A 23,797-nucleotide genomic window follows, 5' to 3' on the forward strand; every position below is an offset into this window, starting at 1 on the left:
TTTTCAACTGTTGTCTGTAAGCTCCTTGGTCATTATTGTCGTCAGTCAGTCCTGAATGGATTTTAAACACTGTGGTCATACGGTGTCTATAGTCATCAAAAGTTTCATCGTCTTTTTGTCTTGCTCTGCCTATTTCAGTGTAATTTGCTTTTTGTCTGAATCTGGCTGTGGCTCTGGTTGCCAGACCGTTTACTCTCACTGCCATTTGCTGACTGTCCCATGGAAGGGGACCATTACCTGCTGTATTTAGAGGATTCCTATCTCCTCTGATATCATGCCAATCTGGCCCTAGAGCGCACATCCAGATCTGTTGGACCTCTTGCCCATTAAGATGATAGGATTTTCGCACGTTTTCTCATCTACTTCTTCTATTTTTATTTTTTTTATCAGGATCCTGTTTTTCTATATACTTCCAATCTTTACACTGTAAATCCTCCCTAGCTTTGGGTTTACTTTGACATTTGCCCATTTTGGAGCTGTTTTTTATGTAATTTGGTCCAACGCTGGGTTAACACCTAGGGTGTTCTAAACGTTGGGTTGTTATCAGTGCGGCAATAATTAAAATACCTTTTCAGGTAATTCTCACTTCAACTCTTTCGAGAGGAGAATTCTTGCCTTTGCTTCCTGTAAGGTTTATTGCTTTCTTTCCCACTGTTTTGGTATGAGAGAAAACTACCAAATGGTATTCCTGTCTCCGTTCACTAACATAATCATTCACACTCCTATTTACTTATTTACAGACGTCTTTTTCGCACACTTTCAAGGCCTACTAATTTACCATGGAGTTTTAACTTTTAGTCTCACTAAAAGGGGATTCCACCGTCCCACCCGAATTATTCTCTTGCCTGATAGGGTCTAGAATCCTCAGGGCTTTTTCTTTTGATGCACTAAACAACCACAGTCACACAGGTTTAACTTAAAACCTACTCACGGAATTTAAGTCAGCGACAGGACTCCGCCGTCCTCAGCCTTTCATCTAACTCCTCCAGATTCCGTCAATCCTCGGTTTCCAGCCGACGAGGAGGAACCCCAGTTCCCCTCAAAGGGATCCTGTGAGCCCACCTAGGGGCCCGCTGTGGCCACAGACTTTCCTGGAATTCTCCGCGTCCACTGGAAACTCTGGATGTGTTGGAATCCGGCTCGATGGACCAAGTTAATGTCAGGTTTAAGCACCTAGAACATTTAAAATCATACACAAGGAAAGAAAGACAAAGGCGTTAGTTAAGTTTTACTCGCGAGGAGAGCAAGCATAGATGCATTCAATTACATCTCCTACTCGCTCTGAAGTGCATCTATGCAGCCTCCTCTCTTTATTCAGCTTAGGGAGTTTTCCCTGTTACATAGTTTGCTAAGGAGTGGGGGAAGTGTATACTGCTACATAAAAAAACAAAGCGGTGTTGTCCGGTTTATCTCGTGAGAGCGGCCTTGAGATCAGCCACGTCTCCTCAGACCATCTGGTGCGGGCAGGGAGTGATTCCTGTTTTCTCACAGCACAAGGTTAATAACACACACACACACAGCACTTAGCTGAACTTTATAGCGAGCTACTGAGAATAAAACATAAATGGGATAACTTATATACATTTTGTTCCAACAGGTGACACACTTCTAGAAAACATGCCTGGAAGCGCAGACATGAGCACACCCGTGATTGTGGACAGGGGCGGAGACCAGGTAAAAAAAAAAACACACTCTCCAGCCTTCACATAGCCAAGCTGGAAGTTCAGAGTCAGCAGGACGACACTCAGCTACAAATCCTAGCTGCCATGCATGGTCTGTCAGAGAAATTGGGTAGAATTGAAAGGCCCAGTGTCCTGTTACAAGAACCATGTCTGAACATTTGAAGGGATCCTTCCCTGACGGGTTACCTTCTGATCAGGAGGAGAATACTGAGCAACCTGATGTTCTCTCTCTCTAGGCTCGATTTTCCCCTTTTGGAAGCGATGAGCAGTCTGATGGGTCAGAACAGCTCAAATCCTCACAATTTGAGGGGGTGTCCAACTTTGGCAACACGGGTGACAGTGAGCCCTCAGCCATGGACATCTTCTCAAAGGTTATGAGTGCGGCAGAAATTGTGGGCCTCAATATTCCAGTTGAGACTCCGGCTCAAGTGGATGGAGTATTGGCATTGTGGGAGAATGTGGAGTTACATAAAGGTTTACGGGTGTAATAGAATGTGTGGTACTTGGTCTGACAAATGGTTTTCACAAGAGAGACACTAAGACCATACGTTTATGTTGTTTTGTGTTAACAGGAGTCTGATGTCTGAGGTTGTTGATAACGTGGGCCTTGGGGTAATCTGTTGGACTCCTCCTGTTCTGATTAAAGTTACACACACTGATGCAGTCTCTCTGCTTCAGAAGTGTCTACTGATTTATGATCTGTATGTACCTACCTCTTTCTGTTAGAACTGAATGCATTTCCATGCAAGCTAAGTTCTGTGTAGGCTGTGCCCTGTGTACACGCTGCCACATTGCTTCTCTGGCGACAGATTTGTTTGTTATAAACTTATAGTCATGTAATGACAACTGAGGCCCATCGAGTGTATTCAATTGAGGACATCTCTTCTACCAATTTTTCTTCAACAGGAAGGCATTTCTGAGTCCCAGCAAACAGTCTATGTTCCTGTGGCTGGAGATCATTTTCCAGAGACTAACTAAGGTCCAGTATGCTCCTGAGACTAGAATGGGGGATATATGCCAACTGTTGAGCAGGAGATGGCAGCCTTAACATCTCTGGGTGCAGAGCGGGTGACTGCTAATCCACAGTGTCCAGCGATAGAGAGCGATAAGTCTGACCGACTGGTGTGTCGGACTTACAATGCAGCCACACGAGCAGCCCGGTCAGGCAATTCACTCGCCATTTTATTGGCAGCACTCAGAAGAATAGCCAATACAGAGGACCAGGACACCATGAGCCTGATAGAGTCTACCCTTGTCACTCATTCCCAGCTTACAAAGTACATTGATGCGACTATGTCATCTGCCATGATGTCACGAAGGCAGATCTGGTTAACGCATATTTACCAACATGCAGATTGTGCCAGCGCAAGTGTTTCACCCCGATTCCCAGGGTGTGTTGGATAAGGCTGAACAGTCTCTGTGTACAAGGGATAGTGTTCAGCGCACACATCTCCCAACCTCCGTACCAATCCTCTTGGGCTCGTCCAGAGCCATGGGTGTATGGCAGGCGACAGGGGGCAGGGTTCTCGGCCTCCTGCAGTGGTACCAAACAGCCATCACAACCTCGGCAAGGGTTCCAGCTCTGCCCTTCTGCCAGAGATCCACCCGTAAGAAGTGCCCCCCACCCAAAGGTTCAGGACCTCAGGGGGGTGCCACCTAAGGGTGTGGGGATGGTCACCAAAACTCATTCCCAGCTATGCCTGGCCAGCTGGGAAGCAAGACTGTCAGACCCATGGGTACTGGCACTGGCACAGTATCAAAAGGGTACAGAATTCCGTTTCGGCAGTGTCCCCCTCCTTTCTCCGGGGTCCGTATGACCATGGTCAGGGACCCAGTGCAGGCTCAAGTCTTGGCCGAGGAGATTTTAACCCCTCTGCAGAAGGATGCGATAATGACAGTAGGTGCCGACAAACAGCTTGCTGGCTTTTACTCTACATATTTCCTTGCCAAGAAAACATGGTGGATTATGTCCCATCTTAGACCTAAGGCAGTTAAATGCCTTCATAAAGGTCCTGCAGTTCAAAATGCTGAACACAGGTCAGATCTTGGAGTCTATAGAAAAAGGGGATTGGTTCACTTCTATAGACCTACAAGATGCGTACTTACACATGCTCATCTGTCCAGACCACAGACCTTTTCTTTGGTTTGCCTTCCAACAACGAACCTATCAGTTCAAGGTCCTGCCATTCAGCCTTTCCCTCTCACCAAGGGTGTTTACCAGGGTGGTATATTTGAAGGCGATGAAGAAGGTGAAGGACTTAAAGTTCTCCCCTCACAGAGACTCGTATCCCCACTGAGGAAGCAGTGAAGGTCTTCAGACAGCAGCTAACACAGGAACTCAGTTGACAAGATAGAACCGATCACCTGGATCAGATCATGCAACTACTGAGGCTGTTCTCATTCACTATTTGTACTTATACCTACGAAAAATAATGCACTATAATTCGTATATAACCCACGTAATAGGGAGCCACGAGGCAGTTACATTTATCATTAGGCAGTGACCTCTAGTGGCCTCAGTAATTATGATGGGATCAAAGGAGGAAGTCAGACGAAGAAGTATAAAGAGCGTCAAAGTGTAAGGAGGTGGACGGATGGTTCAAACACAGGACGTTCACCAGGGAGACAGGGGTTTGTGTCCCGTATGAAACCAAAAGTCAATGTATTTTAATTTATGTAAAAAGTTACGTAACCTACGTAAGTCACGTGTTTGTCACGTGACTAACTGTGAGTTACTAATGTAACTTACTTATTTTAACTGTAACCGTGAGCTCTTCCTAAACCTAACCAAGTAATTTTTGTGCCTAAACCTAACCAAACAATGACCGTTTCACAAAAATATTTGTAGGATTATGCACGAAAAATGGTGCATTACTTTTCGTAAGATATCAATAACTGTTGAATGAGGATACTTTGAACTACTAGAGTTTGACACCACAGATTTCATGTACAAAGGACATTTTTACAAGCAAAGTACCAACCTCCCCCACTGAAGATAACTTGTAGATTGCTTCAGCAATGACTTCTACACTACCTGTCATCTGGTACCAGTACATGGATGTCACTTTCACCAAACGACACTGCTCCAGTACTGAAGCTTTAATCTTCATCAGGTTCACGAGAGCTCAGGAAGAGGATGATGAGCTGCTGTTTCTAGATACTTCATGTTCATTTGAAGGCTGACAGAAGCATAAAGACCACAGTGTACAAGAAACCCACTCACACAGACCAATATAACAATCTTAACTCCACCAACATCTACAACAGAAAAGATCAGCTGCGAGGACCCTCCTACACTCCCGGGGCTCAGCAGGTGATGTGGAAACCTGAAGCCTCCAGCTCACATGAGAATGGACGTAGGAGACATCTTGTGTCCAACACATTTGCATATTCACAGATTTTTCAATAAAGGAGAACAATGTGGAAAAACTATCAGACAGAAAATATTCAAAGCAGATTTATTTTTATGTGTTTTAGAAAATGTCTGGAGGGGATCTTTTAATGTGGACTCAGTCTGGTCTGACTCCTGTTTGCATCACCCAAAGCATGATGGGAAGTGTGGTACTAACAACTCTGAACTTATTCAACCCAAATGGAGATTTAAAACAACTAGAGTGACTAAATACATATAATTTCTATCTTTTATGTTATTAGTTTTATGTTCCCTACTATCAGTCCATTTGTTGAGAGTATAAAGACTCAGAATGTCGCATCAACATAGTTCTTATATCCCTGGAACACTGACACACTGTGTAAAAATTATTAAAATGAAAGACATTTCAAGCTTTTATGATCCATGACAGATAAACAACAATAACTTGATTCAGTCTTGTAAATATATCACTGGTTCATTTTCTAATAACTCATCCCTTTTACGAAAACTGTAATCATATATATAATAAGTAATAGGACTGGTAAATCAACAAAAACATTCTTATTTTTATATTCTTGTGTGTGATTTTATTGATAATAGATACTGTACTTATTTGTGTGAAAGAAATATAAAGTAAAGAAAACCTAAAACTAACATCTTTATACCTTTACCCCACAAATCTGAATGAAAACATTTAAAAAGGTGTTTCGAGGTATTTCAAATCACAGACATGCAGCGCATTTAACAAAAAAGAGAAGATGTGCTCTTATGATTATGAGTTAGTATGACTTACAGAAAGATGGCGTGTTTGTCAGCAGTGTGAGTGTTTCTGTACACAGGAGGAGACTCTCCCTCCTACAGAGAACACAGAGACACTGAGGAACCAGACCTTTTAGACCACCAGAAACCAAAGCCAGGATAAAGAGGTTCAGTGAATGTGGTGTTGAAGGTGTGGAGGTGGATCAGTCTGTCAGAGGAGACTCTGTAGAAGGACAGAGTGCCAGCAGGACAGTCCACATACACTGCTACTCTGTGAGAGACGGAGGAGAACAAGGAGAAGGAGGAGGACGAGAGGACTGTTCTTCTGTTATTGCGACCGACAGTGTAACCATCATCATCAGAGCACCTCAGAGTCCAGGACTGATTATTCCGCCCAAACCAGCAGTCATCACTGTTTCCTGTCCTTCTGATTCCTCTGTAACTCACTGATATATGAGCCCTTCCTCTGCACTCGACCTCCCAGTAACAGCGACCAGTCAGACCATTTCTACACAGCAGCTGAGGCCAGAAGTCAAACCTCTCTGGATGATCAGGATAAGGCTGATACTCTCTCACTAATGTCACCTTCCTGTTGTCGTCAGACAGTTTGAGGTTTCTGTTTACTGTGTTTGTGTCCAGTGTGAGTTCACAGGCATCTGATGGAGAGAACAAGACACAATACAGCAGCAGTTTATCATCTAACACACCTGATGGGTTTATTTGTTGCTTTATTAACAGACTGACTGTTAATTAGATCAAAACTTCAGAGTGACTCGTCTTTTTGGATCTTCTTTCAAACTGAGAATTAAATGCAGATACACAAGCTTTTGATTTAAACTACTTTAACATGTGCTGCCTTGTTTTCATGAATCAAAGTGAACACACACTTACACTTCCTCACACCAGGTTTCAGCCTCTGCTCTCCACCATGTTCCACCCTGGAGGAAGAAACAGAGTCAGGATGAACCTTCAGAAGCTTCCTCATCAATGATCTTCATAAACCTTCACTCAGATCCACCATTAAGACAAAACAACTGCGTTTATAAAAACAACCCCAAACATTTCACACACAGACTCATTTAATCAAATAATAAAAAGGTAAGAAAAAAGGAAACATCCCCAAAAAAATTGTAGGTAGTAAAATACTGAAAGGAAAAAAGATAAAAAATATAATTTATAGTGTCGATCTAAAAACTATTCAAGTCAGTGTTCAACAGATTTACGTTTTTATCTTGGATTCAAAAGTATTGAGTGAATCATACAGCCCAATATCACAAATCATAATGTGCCTCCACAGGTTTTACAATCTGTACGGCATACGGCACCCTCTGTCCTCAGACCCTCGATTCAGATGAACTCCCCAACAAACCCTTTAATGGAACAAAAATGGTAGAAAGCTCAGGAAGAGCAACAGAGTATGGCGTTATGTTTGTGCCTCATTCCTGAGCGAGCAATGGGAGATTTGGAGAACAGAAAAATATGTTTTGCAAGCACATAAGTTATATTTTGAAGAGAAATTATTCACAAGCAAAAAATAATTTCGTTTGAGCAAACAAAAATCTATTCTGTGCTCAATAAATGTATTTGCATGTTTGCTGTTTTCCATATTAAGGTGCAATAATAAGCCCTCTCACTCAGTTTTACTCATATGCCCTCAAATTCTTGCTTGGTGCACTGGAAGACTGCTGCACACTCGCTCACATCGTCTCTCTCTCAGCCTCTACGCCAGTTCATGGAGCTTCTCTCTGCTGCTTTGGTGCTACGGAAACAAAGATGTGAGTCGCTCTCCTCCTGGGCCTGTCTACTTCTTAGTGCCGGTTAGCATCATAGCTAGGCTAGCAGGTTAGCGTTTAGCAGAGGCCTGGAACGGCCAATCAGAGGCACAGTAGGGCGGGTCTTGCCTTCGCCATAGTGGAATTTGCAAATTTGAGATGAAACAGCCGACGAGAATTTACCGTCTCCAATTGGTTGATTTTGTTGCACATTGTAAGGCTGTGTCAAGCACAGAGGTTGAGAGAGAGAGCGAGCGACATTTATTATAGCGAAGTGACTGGAGTGGAAAATAGATCAAACATGATAAGTTTCTAAGTTTCTGAAGCCACGAACGAACTTTGAACCTCAACGTTAAAGCTAACATAAAAGAGACGTCTTCAAAGTGCTCAGAGAAAATAGAAATCTGAACATTTGACAGCTGGGTAAACTCCATCTGCTGATGAAGATCATGTAATATCAGAATCAGAAATACTTTATTGATCTCCGAGGGGAAACTCTTTTGTTACAGCAGCTCACTGTCACGTCAGTGCACACAGGAACAGAAGCACTGAGCAAAAAAATATAATACACTATAAAACAGGTCAGAAAAAAATTAAGTACCAAGTGGGTATAAGTATAAAATAAAATAAGTGTGAAGTACAAAGTGGGTTTACCGGTTGATGATAATAATACGGTAATAAGGTAATAGTGCATGAACTGCCAAGTTAATGCTGATCTGATCAAAAGCTTTAGAACAGCTACTAACTGGACCTTGAGCTGAGATTGTTTTGTCAACTGCTGTTTCCAAGGACAAGAATGAACTTTGAACCTCTTGATAAGTTTGTATCATGGTTTATAAACACTTAACTATTTGTCAAAAAGAATGTGTGTTGTAGGCGTCAATAAGTGATCAACACCAGATCCTGGTCTGATATTAGTCAGGAGGTCAGTCTCAGAGGGGACAGGGACTCTCAGCACATCACTTACTGTCTTCACTGTTATCAGCAGTGCTGCTGATTCAGACTGTGAACCAACAGTCCTCAGCTTGTCAGTGTGACAGAGAAACAGTGTGTGAGCTCTTTTTGTCTGTTCATACCTGAGAGTGTCCAGTCTCCAGTGTGGATCCTCCAGTCCAGCAGACAGCAGCTTCACTCCTGAGTCTCCTGGATGATTGTAGCTCAGGTCCAGCTCTCTCAGATGGGAGGGGTTGGATCTCAATGCTGAGGCCAGAGAAGTACAGCCTTCCTCTGTGATCAGACAGCCTGACAGCCTGGAGACACACACACACACACACACACACACACACACACACACACACACACACACACACACATATTAACACCTCTTGAAGTTGATATTGCGAATATCTTAGCAAACAGTTGCCTTCTTGTGCAGAGACCTGCCAAAGCTAGCACAGAGGAGAAGAAGAAAAACTGCCGGATTTAAAAGGTGAACATTTCTTCATCATTGAGTGCAGACAGCATATCTACGAGATTTTAAAAAAACAACTTTTAAGATGCAGCCAGCTGCACTAGGAACACCATGTGACCGAATCACAGAGTATCATACAGAGTGCTGAGGTTAAAAAAGGGGCTAAGTCTCCACCAAATCTTGAGAAAAATATTTGGCTCTTTAGCAGATGGATGTTCCACGTTCTTCACCATCTAGTCTCTGTGTCTGTCTGCTGTTTGCTGCAGTGTACAGTGGGTTTATCAGAGCTTATTCGATGAAAACAGTTGCCTGCTGCTGCTGAAAAAGACACTGATGAGAGTGGTGAGACTGAATAAAAACAGTAAAGTTGTGGGTCATAAAAATTAAACAATGAGCTGAAAGATGCTTAAACAGTTCTTAGAGTTTAGAGGTAGTGCAAAGTCATGAGATAATTTTCGGTGGGTTTGTCACTAATGTAAAAATACAGAATAGAGCAGGTTTAATTGATTGATTGATTGTCAAATTTTACCCTTGCTGCAGAATTCAAAGAAATTATGATGGCTTCTCAAAGACATCATCGTCATTCCCAGAAAAAGTTTCGGAAAAATTGGAACTGCAGTGTTTTTGAGTATAATCTAAAATATTCAATCCTAAACATGTTGGGTGTCTTTGTTTAAGAGACATTAACTTGCATGTCAAGCAACATTTTATCTGTTAAACAGAAGCTGAAACCTGACCTGAGAGTCTCCAGTGTACAGTGTGGACTCTCCAGTCCAGCAGAGAGCAGCCTCACTCCTGAATCCTGCAGATCGTTGTTACTCAGGTCCAGCTCTCTCAGACTAGAGGACTGAGAGCTGAGAACTGAGGACAGAGCTTCACAGCTTCTCTTTGACAGATTACAGCCACTCAGCCTGAAGGAGAGTTAGTGATAAAGACAATACGGTTTCTGTCATCTACAATGTAAAACACATCACATTTCTATGGTTGCTCTTACTGACCTGCTGAGTCAAACAACCAAGCATAAGGATATCAGGTGACAAGAAGATTTTTGGACTATTAGTGTTTTTCATTGTGTATATTACTGGGATCTAATAGCAATTCATGAAATCTTCAAAAATTATAGTCACATCTCTGGGATCCCAATAACGGAACAACATAAACAAGTAATTTGAGCCTTAAATTTAACAGATCTTTTTTAATTTCATGGCTGCATTAATCTGTGCAGGTACAGTGATAGTGAAGAAACAATTTGAGATATTCTTCAATTGATCAACTCAATTTGTTGACTAAATCTTGTGACTATGAGTTGACTAAGACTTTAATTAATTGAGAGCAATCCTACACATGTGATACAGTTAGTATCTGCAGTTTTCTGTCCACTTACAGAGCTTTGTTGGAGGCTTTGACCACTGGCAGCAGCTTCAGAAGAACCTCCTCTGAAGGAGAGTATTTCTTCAGATCAAACACGTCCAGATCTTTTTCTGATGACAATAAGATGAAGACCAGAGCTGACCACTGAGCAGGAGACAGTTTATCTGTGGAGAGACTTCCTGAACTCAGGTACTGTTGGATCTCCTCCACTAGAGAACGATCATTCAGTTCATTCAGACAGTGGAACAGATTGATGTTTCTCTCTGGAGACAGATTCTTACTGATCTTCTTCTTGATGTACTCGACTGTTTCCTGATTGGTCTGTGAGATTCTTCCTGTGTTTTTCAGCAGGCCTCGTAGGAGAGTCTGATTGGTCTGCAGTGAAAGACCCAGCAGGAAACGGAGGAACAAGTCCAGGTGTCCATTTGGACTCTGTAAGGCCTTGTCCACAGCACTCTGGTAGAAATGTGTTGGTTCAGGTTTGTCTCTAAATAGTTTAGACCACCGGGAGGTTGGTTGTTCATCTGACAGCAGATTGACACCAGAGTTGATAAATGTCAGATGGACATGAAGAGCAGCCAGAAACTCCTGAACACTCAGATGGACGAAGCAGAACACCCTGTCCTGGTACAGTCCACTCTCCTCTATAAAGATCTGTGTGAACACTCCTGCGTACACTGAGGCTGCTCTGATATCGATGCCACACTCTGTCAGGTCTGCTTCATAGAAGATCAGGTTGCCTTTCTGCAGCTGCTCGAAAGCCAGTTTTCCCAGAGACTCAATAATCTTTCTGCTCTTTTTATTCCAGAGTGGATCAGTTTCCGCTCCTCCATCATACTTGACGCTCTTCAGTTTGGACTGAACCACCAGGAAGTGAATGTACATCTCAGTCAGGGTCTTGGGCAGCTCTTCTTCTTCACTGGTCTTCAACACATCCTCCAGAACTGTAGCAGTGATCCAGCAGAAGACTGGGATGTGGCACATGATGTGGAGGCTTCGTGATGTCTTGATGTGGGAGATGATTCTGCTGGCCTGCTCTTCATCTGTGAATCTCTTCCTGAAGTACTCCTCCTTCTGTGGGTCAATGAACCCTCTGACCTCTGTCACCATGTCAACACACTCAGGAGGGATCTGATTCGCTGCTGCAGGTCGTGTGGTTATCCAGAGACGAGCAGAGGGAAGCAGGTTCCCCCTGATGAGGTTTGTCAGCAGCACATCCACTGAGGTGGACTCTGTAACATCAGTCAGGACCTCATTGTTCTGGAAGTCCAGAGGAAGTCGACACTCATCGAGACCGTCAAAGATGAACAAAACCTGGAACTCTTCAAACCTGCAGATTCCTGCTTCTTTGGTTTCAGTAAAGAAGAGATGAACAAGTTCCACCAAGCTGAACTTTTTCTCTTTCAGAAGATTCAGCTCTCTGAAAGTGAATGGAAATGTGAACTGTATGTCCTGGTTGGCTTTGTCTTCAGCCCAGTCCAGAGTGAACTTCTGTGTTAAGACTGTTTTCCCGATGCCAGCCACTCCCTTTGTCATCACTGTTCTGACTGGTTCATCTCTTCCAGGTGAGGGTTTAAAGATGTCTTTACATTTGATTGTTGTTTCTGGTCTGTCTGGTTTCCTGGATGCTGTTTCAATCAGTCTGACCTCATGTTCATCATTTACATCTGCAGTCCCTCCCTCTGTGATGTAGAGCTCTGTGTAGATCTGGTTCAGAAGGGTTCGGTTTCCTGCTTTAGCAATCCCCTCAAACACACACTGGAACTTCTTCTTCAGGTGAGATTTGAGTTGACGACAAACTGCAGCAAATGTTCCTGAATGAAAACACAACAGATTAGATCAGTGAGTGGATGTTAGTGTTAATGTGAGGAAAGTAGAGTGTGGAAAATACTCTCACTGCTCTGCAGACAGTCAGCCAGCTCCTCCTGCTTCATTCTCTTCAGGAAGTGCAGTGTGATCTTCAGAAATGCCTCTCTACTGCTCCTCTTCTGTTCTTCCTCCTTACCATCCACCACCTCCTCATCCTCACTCTGTCTCCCTAAGCATTCTGGGTAATCTAGACTCAGAACCTTCTGGAACTTTTTCAGCTCGTTCTTCACAAAAGTGACAATGTTCTCCTCAAGATGCTGGAAAAGGAGAATAAAACTTTTAAATTATGTTTTTTATTCCATTTGCAGCTGAAGTAAAAGTCGTTGGACATTTACACACCATAAATATGGAGTCCAGGTCTGTTGGATGCTGCTGGACAGACTGACCACCGGGAACCTGCTGAACTCTGTGGAGAAAACAGGAAGTATGTTGATTCCATTGAATATTAACAGATACACATTTTTGCATTTGTTGCTTTTGGGGACATTTCATAGGTCCTGGTCTGTGTCTTTGTACTAAAACTGGTGATGATAGATAGAATAGGAAAGAAACTGATTTTATTAAAAATTATATTTTGTGTCCAACTATTGGAGACCTTTTTAAGACAAAATGCAAATTCCAAAGTCTAATGTGGCAGAGGGATTTGCATACCCTCATGACCCTGGGAGCAGAGTTGTGAAAGACAATACCTTCTGGTAGGACCACCCAAGGCAAAATGGTTCCAGGTGACATGATATGAGCGATCACAGGATCCTCATGAAGTTAGACTTTGAATGCAAGCTACTTCACCTAGATTAGGGAGACCGGGGTTGGCCCCTGGTACCTGGCCCGGGAGGCTCGGTCTGGCTCAGCACTAAAGGATGACATGGGGCCGCCGCCTTATGGGCCCAGAGTAATCAGCAGTTTGGTTGATAAATGATTTGAACGATCGTTATCAAAATTGGTGGCAATTAATTTATTATTTCTGTGAGTTTAAAAAATTGCTAGAAATCCACCTTTTAATACTGAAAGTTCCTCTTTGAAAGAAACATTACATCAGTGGAGTATGAAAGCTGAGACCAGCTGGCAGATCCTTTTGTGTCATGACTTGATAGAAGGAGAGCTGCAGAATAACAAACTCACCTGGTTAAAGTCTTACCTTTCTTCTGCAGAGTGGTGTCCATCTCTGAAGTTTACAGGTTTACCCATGGACCAGTCACTCTTCATGGACACACAGCTGGGTCCAGGTCCAGGAGAGTCTGGTCTCTGCTGACGAACCCTGATAGAAACAGACAGACAAACCAACGCACCTCTCAGACCTTCAACTACAAATTTATGGTTGAATATATTAGAATCTGAAAGAGAGCCAGTCCAGAAAAACCAAGAGGTGCGTTCAGACGACAAACGGTTTCTGCTGACTCAGGTGGCAGTGGCAGCTGCTGCTCCTGTGTAGGTGTACGACCATTTACCACAGCCGCCTGAACTGACCATCGCTGAAAACTGAAACCACTCATTATTTGTTAGCTAGTGTGCTATATTTACATCCTGGCATTTTAAGACAAGATAAACCTGTATTGATCCCCTAAAATAAGAATAAAAACAGAAACTATACAAAAGCTGAATTCTCAGTCACATGTATGCTCTATATAGTATATTTTCCTGTATAATTAGCTTCCTGATATAAATAATAGGCTAATAATGAAGCATTGGGCAACATGCCTGTTTCTTGGTGTTACCTCGAGAATGTTTCACTGTGCAGCGAGCATTGGGTGTTGTGTTTGGAGTATCTGCTGGAAAAGTCATCTTGCTATGTTTTCCATAACATTTGAGGCTGTGGGCGTGTTCATCACTGCCGTGGGATGCAGCCTCGGTCGGGTCTGTTTAACAAAGCAACACACAGCTCTGCCTGTCCGCTGTACGCCGGCTTTTTATCGTTTCTCGGCAGAGAGCGATTTAAAAAATGTTGCAACGGTGAATCATTTTCCTGTAAGTCTGGGACCATGTTGACTTACTGAGTCTCTGAAGGAAGTCGTCCTTTAAACGTTGGAGGATGACCCATGGACTGGTGGCTCTTCATGGACACACAGCTGGGTCCAGGTCCAAGAGAGTCTGGTCTCTGCTGCTGCTCTGGGCTTCAACACAACACACACAGAGCTTTGACTGTGAATAATGATGGTGGAGAGATCTGAGAGCTGAACTCTGACATGGAGAAGAGTCATGGACAGTCAGAGATCCTCAACTCACCTCTGAGCTCTGGTCTGGCTGCCATGTTCCCCACACAGAGTGGTTTTAGAGGGGGGGGCTCCCTCCTCTGTCTCCTCACACTGGTTCATAGCAGAGCCCACACCTTCACACAAACACAACAACATGTTGTCAGAGCTCACACATTATTTAGCATCATTCCTCTCAGTCACATGACAAACATGCAGAGCTCTGACTGGAGGAAACTCAGGAAGCTTTCTGACACCGAATTCACTAAAATCCTAAACACACAAATCTGACAGTTTACATGAATAGACATGTTGACAGTTTCAGCTGCAGTGCAGTATTTTCTAGTTTTAAAAAGGTGCTTTCAGGCTGTTTAAGGATTCAGGCTGAATGGTGCCAGGAAAGAAAAGTGAACCAGTTTTTTGACCAAGTTTAAAACCAAACATTGAGATGCTGTGAAACAGTGTAAACAGTCAGATCGCTTCAGTTATTTGTTCCCACTTGTGTGAAACTAAAAAGGAGCGGACTGTGTGGACTGCGAACTAGTTTACAGTGAGGACACAAAAACCTAAACCTGAACGCAGAACCAAAATCATTTAAGCAGACCTTAAAACGACATGGAAACCAAATTAAATTAAACTGAAAAACATTTTGTACAAATTCATACTGACTGACTGAAAACATGGCCGTCACATTAAGATCAGATGGGATTCAGCAGCTGTGGTCAGAACATGCTGAAGCTGCAGTCAGAAACCACAGATCAGCTGATGTCGTTTCATTTCATCCCAAACAAGAAAGAAGCTTTCACACTGATTACTGGCTGTTAGCACCATCCATCCATCCATCCATTTTCTACCGCTTGGTCCCGTTAGGGGTCGCGGGTGACTGGAGCCTATCCCAGTGACTTTGGGCCTTAGGCAGGGTACACCCTGGACAGTAGCCAACTCGTCGCAGGGCTAACACAGACACAGACAAGGACAGACAACCATTCACTCTCACATTCATTCAATACGGGCAATTTAGAGTTATCAATTAACCTACACATGCATGTCTTTGGACGGTGGGAGGAAGCCGGAGAACCCGGAGAGAACCCACGGTAACACGGGGAGGACATGCAGACTCCACCCAGAGAGATTGTGTGATGTTGGTCTGGTCCGGGAATCGATCCCACGAACCCACGATCTCCTTATTGGGAGGCAGGAGCTTTAGCCGCTCTGCCACCGTGCACCCCTTCCTGGCACCATCCATCCATCCATCCATCCATCCATTTTCTTCCGCTTATCCGGGGCCGGGTCGCGGGGGCAGCAGTCTAAGCAGGGACTCCCAGACTTCCTTCGCTCCAGACACTTCCTCCAGCTCCTCCGGGGGGATCCCGAGGCGTTCCCAGGCCAGCCGAGAGACATAGTCCCTCCAGCGTGTCCTGGGTCTTCCCCGGGGCCGCCTCCCGGTGGGACATGCCCAGAACACCTCCCGAGGGAGGCGTCCAGGAGGCATCCGGATCAGATGCCCTAGCCACCTCAGCTGGCTCCTCTCAACGTGGAGGAGCAGCGGCTCTACTCGAGCTCCCCGTGTGACTGAGCTCCTCACCCTATCTCTAAGGGAGCGCCCAGCCACTCGGCGGAGGAAGCCCATTTCGGCCGCTTGTATCCGTGATCTTGTCCTTTCGGTCACTACCCAGAGCTCATGACCATAGGTGAGGGCAGGAGCGTAGATTGACCGTAAATCGAGAGCTTTGTCTTTCGACTCAGCTCCTTCTTCACCACAACGGTCCGATACAGCGCCCGCATCACTGCAGACGCTGTACCGATCCGCCTGTCAATCTCACGCTCCATCCGTCCCTCACTCGTGAACAAGACCCCGAGATACTTGAACTCCTCCACTTGAGGCAAGGACTCCCCACCTACCCGAAGAGAGCAAACCACCTTTTTCCGGTCAAGAACCATGGCCTCAGATTTGGAAGAGCTGATTCTCATCCCAGCTGCTTCACACTCGGCTGCAAACCGCCCCAGTGCATGCTGCAGGTCCTGGTTTGAAGAAGCCATCAGAACGACATCATCTGCAAACAGCAGAGATGAGATCCTGTGGTTCCCAAACCGGACTCCCTCCGGCCCCTGACTGCGGCTAGAAATTCTGTCCATATAAATTATGAACAGAACCGGTGACAAAGGGCAGCCCTGGCGGAGTCCAACATGCACCGGGAACAGGTCTGACTTACTGCCGGCAATGCGAACACAGCTCCTGCTCCGGTTATACAGGGACCGGACAGCCCTTAGCAAAGGGCCCCGGACCCCATACTCCCAGAGCACTCCCCACAAAGCGCCCCGGGGCACACGGTCAAATGCCTTCTCCAGATCCACAAAGCACATGTGGACTGGTTGGGCAAACTCCCATGAACCCTCGAGCACCCGATGGAGAGTATAGAGCTGGTCCAGTGTTCCACGACCGGGACGAAAACCACTCTGCTCCTCCTGAATCCGAGGTTCGACTATCGGACGAATTCTCCTCTCCAGTACCCTGGAGTAGACCTTACCGGGAGGCTGAGAAGTGTGATCCTCTGTGATTGGAACACACCCTCCGGTCCCCTTCTTATACAGAGGGACCACCACCCCGGTCTGCCAGTCCAGAGGCACTGTCCCAAATCACCACGCGATGTTGCAGAGACGTGTCAGCCAAGACAGTCCCACAACATCCAGAGACTTAAGATACTCAGGACGGATCTCATCCACCCCTGAAGCCTTGCCACCAAGGAGCTTGCCAACAACCTCAGTGACTTCGGCCAGGGTGATGGATGAGTCCGCCTCCGGGTCCCCAGCCTCCGCTTCCTCTTCGGAAGACGTGACAGCGGGATTGAGGAGATCCTCAAAGTATTCCTTCCACCGTCCGACAACATCCCCAGTCGAGGTCAACAGCTCTCCACCCGCACACCGTACGGTGTTGGTGAAGCACTGCTTCCCCCTCCTGAGCCGTCGGACGGTTTGCCAGAATTTCTTTGAGGCCGACCGATAGTCCTCCTCCATGGCCTCTCCGAACCTCTCCCAATCCTGAGTTTTTGCCTCTGTGACCGCACGGGCTGCAGCACGCTTAGCCTGCCGGTACCTGTCAGCTGCCTCGGGAGTCCCACGAGCCAACAAGGCCCGATAGGACTCCTTCTTCAGCCTGACGGCATCCCTTACTTCCGGCGTCCACCACCGGGTTCGGGGATTGCCACCGCGACAGGCACCAGAAACCTTGCGACCACAGCTACGAGCCGCCGCATCGACAATGGAGGTGGAAAACATGGTCCACTCGGACTCAATGTCCCCAGCCTCCCCGGGATCTGGGAGAAGCTCTCCGGAGGTGTGAGTTGTAGACCCTGCTGACAGAGGGCTCCGCCAGACGCGTCCCAGCAGACCCTCACGATACGCTTGGGCCTGCCAAGTCTGTCCGGCTTCCTCCCCTGCCAGCGGATCCAACTCACCACCAGGTGGTGATCGGTTGACAGCTCCGCCCCTCTCTTCACCCGAGTGTCCAAGACACGGCGGAGGTCAGATGATACGACAACAAAGTCGATCATCGACCTCCGCCTAGGGTGTCCTGGTGCCACGTGCACTGATGGACACCCTTGTGCTTGAACATGGTGTTAGTTATGGACAAACTGCAACTAGCACAGAAGTCCAACAACTGAACACCGCTTGGGTTCAGATCAGGGGGGCCGTTCCTTCCGATTACCCCTCTCCAGGTGTCACTGTCGCTGCCCACGTGGGCGTTGAAGTCCCCAGTAGAACAACGGAGTCCCCGGGCGGTGCACTATCTAGTACCCCTCCCAGGGACCCCAAGAAGGCCTGGTACTCTGCACTGCCGTTCGGCCCATAGGCCGCCACAACAGTGAGAGACCTGTCCCCACCCGGAGGCGGAGGGACGCGACCCTCTCGCTTCACCGGGTAAACTCCAACACGTGACGGCTGAGCTGTGGGGCTATGAGCAGGCCCACACCAGCCCGCCGCCTCTCCCCAGGGCAACGCCAGAGAAATGGAGCGTCCAGCCCCTCTCGAGGAGACGGGTTCCAGAGCCCAGGCTGTGCGTGGAGGCGAGGCCGACTATATCTAGCCGGTAACGCTCAACCTCCCGCACAAGCTCAGGCTCCTTCCCCCAGCCGAAGTGACATTCCATGTCCCTAGAGCCAGTTTCTGTGTCCGGAGATCTGGTCGCGAAGCTCCTGCCTTCGACTGCCGCCCAGATCTCTGCACCGGCCCCTTACGGATCCTCCTGCGGGTGGTGGGTCCACGGGAGGACGGCCCCGCGTCGCTCCTTCGGGCTGTGCCCGGCCGGGCCCCGTGGGGAAAGGCCCGGCCACCAGGCGCTCGCCGTCGAGCACCCACCCCAGGCCTGGCTCCAGGGTGGGGCCCCGGTAGCGCCAATCCGGGCGGCGTAACTGGCCTTGATTGAGAATTCATAGGGGGCTTCTGAACCGCTCTTAGTCTGACCCGTCACCCTGGACCTGTTTGTCATGGGTGACCCTACCAGGGGCATAAAGCCCCAGACAACATAGCTCCCAGGGTCATTCGGGTACTCAAACCCCTCCACCACGTTAAGGTGGCGGTTCAAGGAGGAGGCGGTTCCTGGCACCATTCAGCCTGAATCCCTAAAGAGCCTGAAAGCACCTTTTTAAAACTAAAATATTGCACTGCAGCTGAAACTGTCAACATGTCTATTCATGTAAACTGTCAGATTTGTGTGTTTAGGATTTTAGTGAATTCGGTGTCAGAAAGCTTCCTGAGTTTCCTCCAGTCAGAGCTCTGCATGTTTGTCTGACAAAAACACTTAATTTCACACAAATGGGAAATTAAATTTGACTGGAGGAAACTCAGGAAGCTTTCTGACACCGAATTCACTAAAATCCTAAACACACAAATCTGAGCGGTGGATCCTGTCGACCAACGCCCTCGACACCTCTCACACATTCACACAGCTTTTAAACCAATTATTGTGTCAAACTAACGCAGACACACACAGTCAGATAACATGAGTCCTTACAGAAGAAAAGAGACGAACCCGACATGAAAAACACACTTTTACCTTTTTGTCTGGACGGAGAAAAGAATCTGCGACAGGACGAGAGAGAAAGTGGAAGTTAGAGACGGAAAGAGAAGTGAACTTGATGACACTGCTGATACTGAACTGATGGAAACTGACCTGAAACTGAGGAAAAACTTTGTCACACTTTAAGGGACATTTTCTGTCACAGGATTTAAGGACATGAGAGACAGTTAATAAGAAGCTGAACTGATTAAAGTTCTGAATATTTCGGTTCTACTGTGAAACTACTTAATTGCAAGTAAATATGGTTTTCCTTTGCTGAAATAGGGATGCCGGCTCAGGTTTGAACTGGTCTGTGACCAGTAGGCAGGTTGCAGGTACATAATGGTCCCAGCCTCTTGGTTTGTCGCCGCTGACTGTTTTACCCACAACACCGAGCTGCTGGAGCCCAAACATTCAGCTTTAAGTTGGAGGCAGGATCTTCACAGACTGTCATGGCCGGATTAACCTGCGAGCGGCCCCGCGGCAAAGATCTGTTGTTGGGCCCCTGTTGACCCCCACTGTACCCAGAAACCAACCGGTAATCTAGAGCTGAAACAGTTAGTCAATTAATCGATGAATTTATTAGATAATGATTAGAAAATTAATCAGCAACAGTTGTGATAAACGATTCAGTCATTTTAGTCATTTTTTAAAAGTCCCCCTCCGCTCAAACATACAGTGGTATGCAAAAATGTTTGCCCCCTTACACAAACACAAAATGTAGTTTTTAAATGAAGGTTGTTATTAAGGGAAAACAAAATCCAAACCTACATGGCCCTGTGTGAAAAAGTGATCGCCCCCTAAACCTAATAACTGGTTGCTCCACCCTTAGCAGCAACAACTGCAATCAAGCGTTTGCGATAACTTGCAATGAGTCTTTTACAGCACTGTGGAGGAATTTTGGCCCACTCATCTTTGCAGAATTGTTGTATTTCAGCCAGGGATTGGAGGGTTTGGAGGGTTTTCGAGCATGAACTGCCTTTTTAAGGTCATGCCTCAGCATCTCAATAGGATTCAGGTCAGGACTTTGACTAGGCCACTCCAAAGTCTTCATTTTGTTCTTGAAAGGGGGCAAACACTTATTCACACCACTGTATATTGCCTTTTGTTCCTTCAGTTTGATGTTTGAGCTTCACTGTGCAGAATGACGTCCGTGCAGAGTTTGACATTAGAAGGCTGTTTTCACATGAATCTGCTGTGCAGAGAAAGCTTCTCTGTGCTCACCTGAAATCTCAGTTTAACACGTTTACGTACAGGATGATGTTGTGACATCACAACTAGCTTGGAGACACTCACTTTCCTGCATTCGTCATTGGCTGCACTTGTCAATGTACTTAATTGTCCACATGATTTTTCTATATGGCAATATGGCAGATGTAGGGTAAATCCTTGCTGGGTTCCCATGCGTCCTGGAAAACCTGGAAATTTAGAGACTAGTTTTCCAGTCATGGAAACACCTGGAAATTGATTAATATGACCAAATATCCTGGAAATCATCTATATTGTCCTGGAAAATATTAATTGTTTTTTAACCCCTCACTCAGATCGCCTACGTAAACCTACAGACGGGGGCAAATTAAAGGAAAAGGCAGGATAAAAAGATGGAGAAACATCAGCTGCTTCGGTGCAGCAGGGCTCACTGAGCAGTTTGGTGAGGATGGAAACGTTTGGTGTGCTGTATGACACTCCAAAGCAGATTCACCCGACGCGAAGCGGAATGGAAAAACGCTTCCTTTTCATTTTGGCTCCCATGTCAGTCAATGTAGCCGTTCACACTAGAAGCCCAGTGGAAGTTAGCCAGCTAGCTAGCTGACTAACGTCATGCTGACGGGTTTTCATTTGGTTTTGTTGGGGTAAAATAGCTTCGGCTACTGAAATGGGGTTAATGGGCGTACTATGTGACTGCCTGACACTTTACTAGGCTGCGAAGGGAGAGAATAGTGGCCGCCAGCATCGTCAGCATAAAGTAGCATACGTTACCACGCAGGTCTTTTAATGAAAATGGAGTGTTTTGCTAATGTTTGGGTAAAAACACTGCATTTTTTGACTTAAAATGATTTGATGACATATTGTAATGTCAGCTAGCCGGTAGCGCAAGTTTGAGTTCGGCTGTCTCAACTCCAGTCTTAAAGTCTAAACTCCCAGAGCTGTCAAAGGTGCAACAGAGTCCTGTACGCGGTATAAGATTGCCGCCATAAGACACTTTCTAAACAACTGAAAGACGATAGAAAAGTATGACACTTGAATAGGACAGTAATTATTTTCAATATATTTATATGTTCTTTCACTTAAGACTGGACATAGGTGTAACTTGGATAGATGTAGGCTTAATTAAACTGTGTGTGTGTGTGTCCTGAAAATGTACAGATTATGCAATTCAGTTTCTTCAAATTTATATTTTTGCACTTAATTCAACGTGAAACTTTGCCATGGCAATAGAAAATGCAGTAGAAAATATGTGATATCGTAATGGTTAATTCAGATTATTTATTTGTAGTTACAGAGTGTGCAATTGGAGAACAGATTTGCTCCACTGTTGCAGGACCCTGGATCTCTGTCTGATGACCTGAATAACCTCTTCTTCACACAGCAGGGTAAGGACTGGGGGTTACATAAAATCTATGGATACATTTAAAATGAATCATTGGATAGTTATAATTTCGTGATGAGAGGGCCACATTTTCCCAAACTCTTTTCCAATTAACCGACTCCTGACAGTTCAAGTCAACATTTGAGACCTTGGTCACACTTCTTGGAACTTCTTGTACATTAGATTATTAGCCCTCACATTTAGGCTTAGTGATTATATAACTGAGGAGTGGATGTATGGGAATACCTGACCTCAGCTGTAAATAAAAGAAAAAAAGTCTCCACCAGCTCTTGAGAAAATTATCTCTTGAGCTGCTCGATGGACAGACAGAGAAACAAAAGACAAACCGTTCTCAGTAGGCCTCAGTGTACCTGTGTACACTAAGCTCTGAATGTAAAAGTAGGCGATTAAAGTGATTGTACAGCAGCTACTTATTCATACTGTCTGATGTAATATATATTTGCAGCATTTCTTTCGTTATTTGGTTAAATTGTCATGTATGCCTTGGGACGCAAGACAAAATTCAGAAAAATATTCTGATTAAAAAGTGAAATCCAATCCAATAAATATAACAAATGTTTGATAAATGTTTGATATAATTAACTCACCCATACACCGGGAGAGGGGGGGCGCTAATGCTCCTTAATCGCTAGTTGCCACCATAAGGGGCGATCATACAGAGATGCTAGAAACGCGTCGCCATAAACTGTGTGAACTTACACACTTAAGCATTAAAGCTAAATCCCTCTCAAAATGTCAGCTTAGCATGTTGGCTAATTAGCTAGCAATTTACAATTTAGCATTTAGCATGTTAAACTCTGTTATTGTACTTTGTCCCAAACACCTCCGAGACAAATTATCTAAAGATATAGTTACTCTATATGGCATTGCCCTGGCTTCCAGCAGCACCGTAAGGAACCTCGGAGTTATCTTTGATCAGGATTTATCCTTTAACTCCCACATAAAACAAACTTCAAGGACTGCCTTCTTTCACCTACGTAACATTGCAAAAATCAGGCACATCCTGTCTCAAAATGATGCCGAAAAATTTGTGCATGCATTTGGTACTTCTAGGCTGGACTATTGCAGTTCCTTATTATCAGACTGCCCGAATAAGTCCCTTAAGACTCTCCAGTTGATCCAGAATGCTGTGGCACGTGTACTGACAAAAACTAGGAAAATAGATCATATTTCTCCAATATTAGCTATCTCTGCACTGGCTCCCTGTAAAATCCAGAAGAGAATTTAAAATCTTTCTCCTCACCTACAAAGCTCTTAATGGTCAGGCACCATCGTGTCTTAAAGATCTCATAATACCTTATTACCGGACTAGAACACTGCGCTCCCAGGAGTCTCCAGAAGTAGACTGGGAGCCAGAGCCTTCAGTCATCAAGCTCCTCTCCTGTGGAATCAGGTCCCAATTTGGGTTCGGGAGGCAGACACCATCTCCACATTCAAGAGTAGGCTCAAGGCTTTCCTCTGTGATAAAGCTTATAGTTAAGGCTTGCTCGGGTGAGTCCTGAACCATCCCTTAGTTATGCTGCTATAGGCCTAGACTGCTGGGAGACTTCCCATGATGCACCTCTTTCCTCTCTCCTTCTCCGTCTGTATGCATTTTTATCCCATTACTGCATGTTACTAACTCGACATCTCTCTCCCGTTGTTCTGTACTTTCTCGTCTCTCTCCTCTCTCCTTCTGTCGCTTTCAGCTGGTATTTCTGCCTC

The 23,797-nt window shown here is 45.4% G+C and overlaps 3 protein-coding genes across 8 annotated transcripts in view; 2 read left to right on the top strand and 1 right to left on the bottom strand.

The window, feature by feature from the left end:
• Window positions 1-23,797, top strand: part of LOC122873026 (NACHT, LRR and PYD domains-containing protein 12-like) — a 657,912-nt gene that overhangs the window by 489,166 nt on the left and 144,949 nt on the right. The window lies entirely within an intron of this gene.
• LOC122873028 (NACHT, LRR and PYD domains-containing protein 12-like) overlaps window positions 1-23,797 on the top strand; it is a 1,034,258-nt gene that overhangs the window by 291,809 nt on the left and 718,652 nt on the right. The window lies entirely within an intron of this gene.
• Window positions 1,222-23,797, bottom strand: part of LOC122873033 (NACHT, LRR and PYD domains-containing protein 3-like) — a 573,599-nt gene continuing 551,023 nt past the window's right edge. Inside the window, exons 1-11 of one of the 2 annotated variants that reach the window (XM_044189306.1) lie at window positions 19,480-19,589; window positions 14,461-14,563; window positions 14,229-14,348; window positions 13,376-13,495; window positions 12,577-12,643; window positions 12,266-12,494; window positions 10,382-12,182; window positions 9,735-9,908; window positions 8,663-8,836; window positions 6,706-6,752; window positions 1,222-6,470 (exon numbers count right to left, since the gene is read on the bottom strand). In XM_044189306.1, coding sequence (XP_044045241.1) covers window positions 5,911-6,470; window positions 6,706-6,752; window positions 8,663-8,836; window positions 9,735-9,908; window positions 10,382-12,182; window positions 12,266-12,494; window positions 12,577-12,643; window positions 13,376-13,495; window positions 14,229-14,348; window positions 14,461-14,549 — 3,381 coding nt within the window. In that variant the 5' untranslated portion in view covers window positions 14,550-14,563; window positions 19,480-19,589 and the 3' untranslated portion in view covers window positions 1,222-5,910. Of the gene's footprint in view, window positions 6,471-6,705; window positions 6,753-8,662; window positions 8,837-9,734; window positions 9,909-10,381; window positions 12,183-12,265; window positions 12,495-12,576; window positions 12,644-13,375; window positions 13,496-14,228; window positions 14,349-14,460; window positions 14,564-19,479; window positions 19,590-23,797 lie in introns of those variants that run through there. The other variant, XM_044189304.1, reaches the window with a different exon arrangement.

The sequence above is a fragment of the Siniperca chuatsi genome, linkage group LG3, assembly GCF_020085105.1.
Source record: "Siniperca chuatsi isolate FFG_IHB_CAS linkage group LG3, ASM2008510v1, whole genome shotgun sequence".
In the NCBI taxonomy this organism is placed as follows: domain Eukaryota; kingdom Metazoa; phylum Chordata; class Actinopteri; order Centrarchiformes; family Sinipercidae; genus Siniperca; species Siniperca chuatsi.